General features: G+C 32.2%; 1 protein-coding gene across 1 annotated transcript in view; it reads left to right on the forward strand.

Annotated features, from left to right (window-relative positions):
- Positions 1–921, forward strand: part of LOC118744571 (calbindin-32) — a gene marked incomplete in the record, with an annotated part of 160,285 nt that extends 159,364 nt beyond the window's left edge. The window contains 1 exon segment of the mRNA XM_036477694.1: positions 178–921. Coding sequence (XP_036333587.1) covers positions 178–324 — 147 coding nt within the window.
- Between the last annotated feature and the right edge of the window lie 7,703 nt (positions 922–8,624).

Raw genomic sequence — 8,624 nt, forward strand, 5'->3', positions numbered from 1 at the left:
GAAAGAACAGCGAATGTTGCTTTCAACTAAAAGTTGCCTGTAAAATCGCCTTATAAGCTAACAAGTGATCAGAAATTTAAACGAACATGAATAATGACTTTGCTTAGTTGTCAAAACCAATTGTTGTGCTTAAATGACAAGCTAATTTTCTTTTTTTTTGTCTTTCTTTCATCACAGGATGACTACGATGCTCAAGATTTGAAAGCCTTCGAGGAGACCATACTGCGTGGTGTGGGCTATGACAAAGATGGTAAAATCTCTCGTAAAGAACTCACAATGATACTGCTAACTTTGGCCAAAATGCCACCAGAGGATGAACAATAAGTTTTTTTCCGCACACAATACTCGTAGCAGTAACAACAAAATTAGCTAATTTGTAAAACAAAAAAAGGTGAAAGTGGTATGGAATGAAAAACACTTAACTTTTAATGTTAAAAATATTTAAGACTTATGAAAGTAAGCAAAAATTTTGATAGCAGTTAAATGGAAAATAGAAAAGTCAGCGCATAAATGGTTAAAAAGCCAATAAATTCCAAAAAATTAAATCACGAAGCCACACTTTTTAATCGCTTGTGGTACACCAATAAGCGAACACAAATAATATACAAGAAAAAATAGTTAATTGAAAAATAACAATCACAATAATGCGATTAAAAGTAAAATATTATTATATTTAAATAAATAACAAATTGCAAAAAGTCAGAAAAAAGGATCGAAAATTAAATTAAATTGCGAGCAACAAAGCAACACAAACTAACACAAGAATACCACAATAAAACATTCATCGAGGGAAATTATTTACTTTAAAATGCTGCCGATGTAAAGCAGTCAATGAAATATATACATATATGTATAGTATATGCATGTAAAATATCAAAATAAATCAGCTGACGCAAAGAAAAATATAAATAAAAAATATGTACTATGTATAAAATAGCAAATATGTGGAAATTTTATTTATGTATGTATATGCGTAAAATGTTTAGCTAACTACTGCTGTGTTTTATTCGAAACGACTCCTAAAGGAACACTCAACTCGGTTAAAATTCCCTCGTAGCTGCCTAAGCAATCATGTATTATTATATTAGGTGTCATATTTGATGGATTTATTAAGTATAATGAAGAAATCTTGAACAAAATAATATGTTATCGATAATTTTCAACAGTGTAGGAAGAAAAAATATGTTTAAGAGTCCGTTGCCGAATTCATCGTAGGTCGATTTGCGTGTATTTTAGCAATTCGAATTCAGTGAAAAAATTTTCGTAGATTTCATGAATATCGAACCTACGATGAATAAAGTAATAGCCTCAATTTAAAAATTGTTTTTAAATTTTTGGCAGGTCCTTTCACGTTGTTCGATATTTGGGAAATTGGCAATGTATTGAGTTTTTATTCAAAATTAAATTTTAATTCAAAATTAAATTTAGTGTACCGTTTGGCACACCTTTTAATTTTTTTTTTATCCGTGAAAACGGTACTTAATCGACTATCTATCAAGCACACAGCTCTAACGCCATTTAACTAAAGATTTTGGGGAATAAAATTTGTAGAATTCCTTTGTAAGTTTTGTAAGCTTTCAAAAAAAATCAAATCTTGTTCAATTGGTTTCAACTTCTACTTAACTATACAAACATTCAAAGGCACATTTTTTTTATTGGTTCAAAATTAAAAGCAAACTTTTTTTCTTAACACAAATTTCACATTAATAAACTCAGTTTTATCTAGCGCAAAAAGTATCCCAGTTTATTCGTCAAAAATATATAAATTTATAAAAATAACAAAACAAAAAGCCAGCCAATAAATGTGTATGTCCTAGCGAAAAAAAAAACACATAAGAACATCGATTTTATTAATTGTATAAAAGAAATTGAAACTTGTATTGTATTTGCAAACAATTTATATTGTATGTGTGTACTTTAATGTGTATTAGTTTAAACATAAATATTTTATAATTCATACATATGTACATACATACATATGTGTTTATGGTATATTTTATGTGACATATGTATGAGTAACGAATTTTTTAGATATGTATGCTAGTTTGTTAAAAGTAAAAAATAAAACAAAAAGAAGTTATACAAAAAGTAAAAATATTTTCTACAAAATTTATAAATGTGTCAGGGTTTTCATTTATTTTTTCGAACACATTTAGTGACATAAAATATTTTTCGTTCATATTTTTATAAAATAAATTGATATGAATGTTTTTCAAGGGAAGATAAAATACTCTGAAAATGTAATGTGTTTAGATTTTCTAATGTGTACCTGTCATTGTAAAATGAAGATTAAGAATTGGTAGCAAACGAAAATAATGGCTGAAAATCAAACGGATCGTTCACTGCAACCTAAAACTGTTATGGCTTAGTTATTGAACTAAATGCTGGTTTTCACTATGCGGTGCGAGCACAAACAGTATAACTACGGTGACCATCCGTCCTTTATATTAAAGGACAGTCCTTTGTTTTAACCCCCTGTCCTTTATAATTTTTTTCAAAATAAAGGACGCCGTTTGTCCTTTATTTCTTAAACTGTCCTTTAAATTGGACCTGCATTTTTCAGAGTAAAATTTTTAAACGCAGAATATTAAAAATAAAAATGTCCCCAGTTTGTTTCGCACTTAAGGGTTTCTATTTAATCGGCAATCTTTGTACAATCTATAAAGCACAGGGAGAGTTGCGCCCAGGATGGTGTTGCACGCTGAGCTTCCAGTTCCACTGAAAGAGAACAATAAACCCCGTGCTACACATTGGTTCAAAACTGGAATTAAGTGTTAGTATTTCTGGAGCCTTTATTTTTCACTTAATTTGATTAATTTATATTTTTTTTATGAAAGCTTTACAATATTTGCAAGAGGCCAGTTGAGCTTGATTTCTGAATCCTTATTTGATTATATTAAATTTTTTAGTGCACAATGCAGAAAAAGTAGCAAGTTTGAAGAAAATGTATTCTCCTTAATAAATGTTACATAAAAATACTAGTTGAAAACAATTGTATGGTTCTCCCAAAACAAAAAAAAAAAAAACAAAATAAAATTCACACACAAAAAATTGGAAATCTTGAAAAAAATTTTCACCAAATAAATATTTTTTTTTTGGTTTCTAGTAAATATTGGTTGAAAAATTAAGGCTCCGGTGGAATATGATTATTAAATTCCAATTTTGAACCACTGTGTGCTGGCTTCGTCGTGCACTATGAACAATTAAATAATATAATTAACTGGTAAATATTTGATTTAACTTACGATATGGGTAAGGTACTTTTCCCAAATCATTTTGAAAAAAATGTCCTTTATTTTACGTTGGTTAATATGGTCACCGTAAGTATAACGCTTGATTTACATCAGCATAGGTTTTTAGTAGTGTATATGTGCGGCTATATAGGCTATTTGTCAGGGTTTGTATTACAATCGAACATAGTAAAAACCAGTATTTACACTACCATTTATCAATGCTAGGTTGACGATGCTTGTAAGATTTCTAAAACGAAGAATAACGCACCCGCATGTTAGGCAACTATCTTTTCCTATGGATATACACAAATATTTAACTAAAAAAAAAAAGTAAATAGGCAACTCGAAAATCGGACCACTACTATTACCCGCGCGTCGCTCTAACCTCAACAACCAGAAACGTACAGCTGTAGAAACTTTTACTGTAAAATTGTTTAACTACATACTTATGTAAGTATTTATCAAAATTTTCGCAATAATTTCAAATTACTAAAAAGTTTTCTTTGCGCTAGCTTGTATAAGAAACTTTTAGAACAATTAACTGACCCTTTTCCAAAGAGTTTCAATTAATATCAATCACTTAAACTTTTCACAAACCAAATTCAACAAAAGCAATTTGCCATGCGTGCTCCAATCAAAAATCCAACCACATTGTTGAAGTTTTTGATGACACTCATCAGACTAAGACAATCTGTTAGTTTCCCATCAAGCATCTAACCCATACATATTTGTTTTTCGACATGCGACACGTAAACACTCAACAATAACTTTTAGCATAAAAAGGAACCTACTGGATTGTGCCACTGATTCGCCTACCTCGTTACCTTGTAATTGACAAATCAACAAAGAAGTGGAGAACTGTATGAAGGAAAAACACAGAACCGAAGAAGAGTAGAGTGCACTCGATAATGAACGAGCTGTCGTCGCTGCCATCGATGCGGTGATGTTTCACTTCACAGATGATAATACGATGATGAAGCTTATGATGATGACACAAGCCTTAAATGTAAATCAATACTAAAGGAAATTTAAACACGCTGTCAAATACGAATGGCAAGGTTGGGCAAATAGATTTTTAATGAAGCAGACGAAAGGAAAGTATGTATTGAGCACACGAACATTAGGGAGACAAACACAGATGCGAGAAAGATTTAATAACAAAAAAAAAACAAAATGTTGTGTCAGCTATGCCTCGTAATGCCACTGTTAGTGACCTCATTATCTGACAAATATGCTGCTGAGTGAGAGAGGTTCACCTGTAATAGCAGCCAATAATCAGCTGTTACTCACTCAATCATCATCAGCGTTAGTGAGAGATAAGCGCGGCGCTCATTTCGTGTGGGCAGGAAAGTAAGAAAGTGGTAAATGTATGCAAAAGCTGCCGACTGACTGAATGAATGACTAAATATGCATATACATACACACAGTTAATCAGTGGTGGGTGGTTGGCGTCTTGTTTGACATACGGCGCTGATATTATTGGCGCGATAACCATGGCAACTTGATGTTATAAACTGCATACAAAATTAAGTGTAACTGATGTGAATTTGAAGAGTCTGCTAGGCATTCAACTGTATGTAGAATAATGCGCTAACGGTACATAATTTCACTTCAAGTAACATTATGGTAATATGCGCTCAGCACTTGAGCCACAAGAGTTTGCAACAAAGGTGCTTTTACTTTTCAACGGCATGTCTTAAGTCATATTAGAGATTGAATAGTGCAAGTAGGTAGACAAAATTTGTAGTTATGATCTAAAAAAAATGTAAACGTAGAATGACAATTCAAAGTGAAGATCAATGTAGGTAATGCTAACTACGAGTACTTAAAATTTGCAAACAAAAACTTCCCTACCCATAACCATAAACAAGAACATAAGAAAAAAATCGAATACAAAAATACAAAGTTGATTTCTAGTGACTTAAAATTACTCCAGCTAATGGACTGAAAAGCCATAACAGCCATTTTACTACTGCAACAAATACTACTCACATTCTATGCAACCATTTGCTAAGTAAAACTAATGAGCGAGAGAAAGCTACCTTAAAATTATTAAAAAAACGTAAAATACAATTTACAAAATTTGCGAAAATGTATATACAGTTAAATGATACTACTCTTTGAATTTTTGTGCAAGTCTATTAATGTTGGTAGGTTTGCATTCATGCAAATAGATACAAGAAAATTTATAGTAAACTATTCAACACGATCGGTTAAACTTATGAAAATTGAAACTTCGGAAAAAAAATTTAAATTATATGAATTACAAGACAACTTTCACTTCCTTAAAAAAAATTAAGATCAACCAATTTCCAAAACTAAACTAACCTCCCAACTGAAAAATGCATACGTCATAAAACTTATATGTAAGTGTTAAAACTTAAAAAACATACACATGCTCTTTTAACAAAATAACAATAAAGTAATGCTAAATATTTTAAAAATAAGCTATAATGTATAACTATAATAAAAAATGCAGCTAGGGATGATATTAGATAAATTCAACTGAAATCAGCAGCTACTTAAAAACTTAACACTTCGAATTAAAAAAAAAAGAATTACTTGTAATACACGAGCGTGAGAATTTACAATACTCACAGCTAATTTCTTTATCTATGAATTCATTAGTTGCTATTTTTAACAAAAATTACAACAAACTATTCTCCAGGCTATCTTGTTGACTGTGAATGCAGTTCAAGAAATTTAAAAATAATCTAACTTAAAGCATAGACAGACTGCAGCGTTGATCCGGATCCACTCGTAAATTCGGCATTATCGCGGGAATTAACTACAGTTGATCCGGATTAAATCCTACAATTAATTCCCAAACTTAACTCCGATCAAGGGAATTTTCGATGACAACACTGGCCAAAACTCAGAGCGTGTAGAATACAAAGAATATGCAAAACTAGCATGGACCTTTTCATCGGTAATGCAGTCACCATACTAATTCAGTTTGGAATCCAATAAGAACTTATGTGAATTAACACGGCGACTGCATTACCGACGACAAGGTGGATGTCCATACTTGTTTGGCATTTTCTTTGTGTTCTACGCTCCCTGAGCAAACAAATAGACAAACGAAGCAGCCGATTTCTTCATCCGCGGTAGCCGAGTGGTGAGAGCTGCGTACTAAAAGCCTCAGGTTCGATCCTCAGGTCCCAGGTTCGATCCTCGGTTAGAGCGATTGCCAAAAAATTTTGTTTTTATTATTACTATTATTATTATTTTTTTATACGATTTATATATGTATTTAAATTTTTAGATTTTAACTTTACTGGAAAAGTCAACAACAACTAACTAAAAATAAAATTAAAAAATACAGAAGTAATAATTGAATTAATAAAAAAAAATGAATACTATATAGGCCATGGGACTCGAACCTACGACTTCGTGGCTCGTAAATCCGCATTACTTCCGTCTGTCAAGACACAATTTTGATCAGATCGATTGCGCCGTTAATCCGGATCAACGTTGCCATCTGACAATGCTTTTACATACATGCAATTGTTTATGAAAATGTGCATATGTATGTATGTATATGCAAATATGTATATGTAAACTTAAACTGTAAAAGTAAAATAAAACTGTATCTCTAACGGTGCTATCTATTGTCTTAACAGCAGTAATGTGTTAAAGAAAACTTAATTTTATATCGCTATACTCATTTTTACTTTGACCTTAGCTTAACAACAACTTTTCTCGATGCAAAAGCCAAGCGCAGTTGACATGTCGATGGTATACAGCTTCATAGTATTTACTGCCCCATAGCGAGGGGTGTGCACTACTATATACATATATTCGGCCATTAAAACGTTTGCGAACTATGTAGTTTAAATGACACAAATTGATGCTAACCGCATCCGAAACTGCGCAAAAACTGCTATAAGCGGAAATTAAATGCGATTGCACATAAGTGGCTATGATGGGCAGTCATGTACACTGCTACATAGTGTTGCTGATGCTAGCGCAATCGATAATTTTTATGCAGAGATCGACACGGTGTACGACATCGGCACTTCGTTATACTTTTTTCATACTTTTAGTACCGATTTTTCATTGTCTGGTTAACACAAATCGGAGGTAGATGTCCCAGTTAAATACAACGACTGCTTTATCGATCACATGATACACGTATGATGTCGAAAACGCCGATAATGATGTCTAACTGAGAGGTAGTGATAACCAGACACTGAACAACCGGCCCTTACTACCGTAAATCATATCATCACACGCCATTGTCATCAAACTAGATATTTAACTAAATTTTACACATAAATATTTCTTCATTCTTTAAGATCTATCTATCTACCACTTAAACTTTTAATGAAAGTAGTTAAACTTCTTAGATGAAAAATTAATTTTTTTTTTATAATTAAAAACACAAACTCTAACCGCACCTGTTTAAAAACTAATATAGTTAAATGAAAAATAAAAGTTTAAAAATTTGAATGGTCCCAGAATGTTATGAATTTGGCAAAAAAAGGTGAATACCATTTTTGAACAACCTATTCGAAGAAAGAGAACAAGCCAAACACCTGCTGCTTAAGAATAAAAAAAATTTAAAGCAAACAAAAAATAATACTAAAATCTATCAATATCTGTATGTACGTGCAACAAACAAAAGGTATACTTTAAATAATACGAAAAACCGCTGAATTTGTCGATATGTTGTGAGTGTATGAAAACAAATTAAGCCACAACAAATTATGTATGTATATTATAGTAAATTTATGTAAACAATAAAAAGAGAAACATTTAAATAAAAGAAACCAAAACTAAAATACCGTTATTTTGATTTTTTTTTTAACTGACCAAAGGACACTTACAGGTCTATTCTGCGCTGGTAATAAAAAGTTTGTAACCGGTAAATAAAGTTCCTGTCAATTTTTAAACCCTTTTCGCATTCTGTGTATTCTTGTACCCGGTAAATTTGGTTACCATCTCATAAGCTGGTAACAAAGTATTGCCCCGTGAAATATGCACTGCCAGAATTTGCACAATTCTTCATAGCTGAATTGCTGAATATTTTAACTGCATTACCAACGTTCCTAGAATCGCGGTGACAAGAACTGGTAACATTTTTTGGTAATAAAATTTTCCGGTTACAAAATCTTCGGTAACGTGCAGAACAGACCTGTTAATAAGACGATTCTTGTTAAGGGGCGAAGTGGTAGGCTACTTTAGCTGGCGGTCTTGACCTGCGCGAGATGCTCGCTTTCCTGATGAAGCAAGCGAGATGTCGCTCGTGAATACCTATAAGCAGGAAGTATGCAATGCGAATTCACATAAGGTGGTGTTAAAAGACAAGCTGATTTCAAAGTGGGTAGGTCCTCCAGTTCCACAACCAGCACAACTAGCAGTTCAGCTGAGATGGTCAGTTTCATGAGG

The sequence above is a fragment of the Rhagoletis pomonella genome, unplaced genomic scaffold (genome assembly GCF_013731165.1).
Source record: "Rhagoletis pomonella isolate Grant_MI unplaced genomic scaffold, Rhpom_1.0 Rhpom_scaffold_00008, whole genome shotgun sequence".
In the NCBI taxonomy this organism is placed as follows: domain Eukaryota; kingdom Metazoa; phylum Arthropoda; class Insecta; order Diptera; family Tephritidae; genus Rhagoletis; species Rhagoletis pomonella.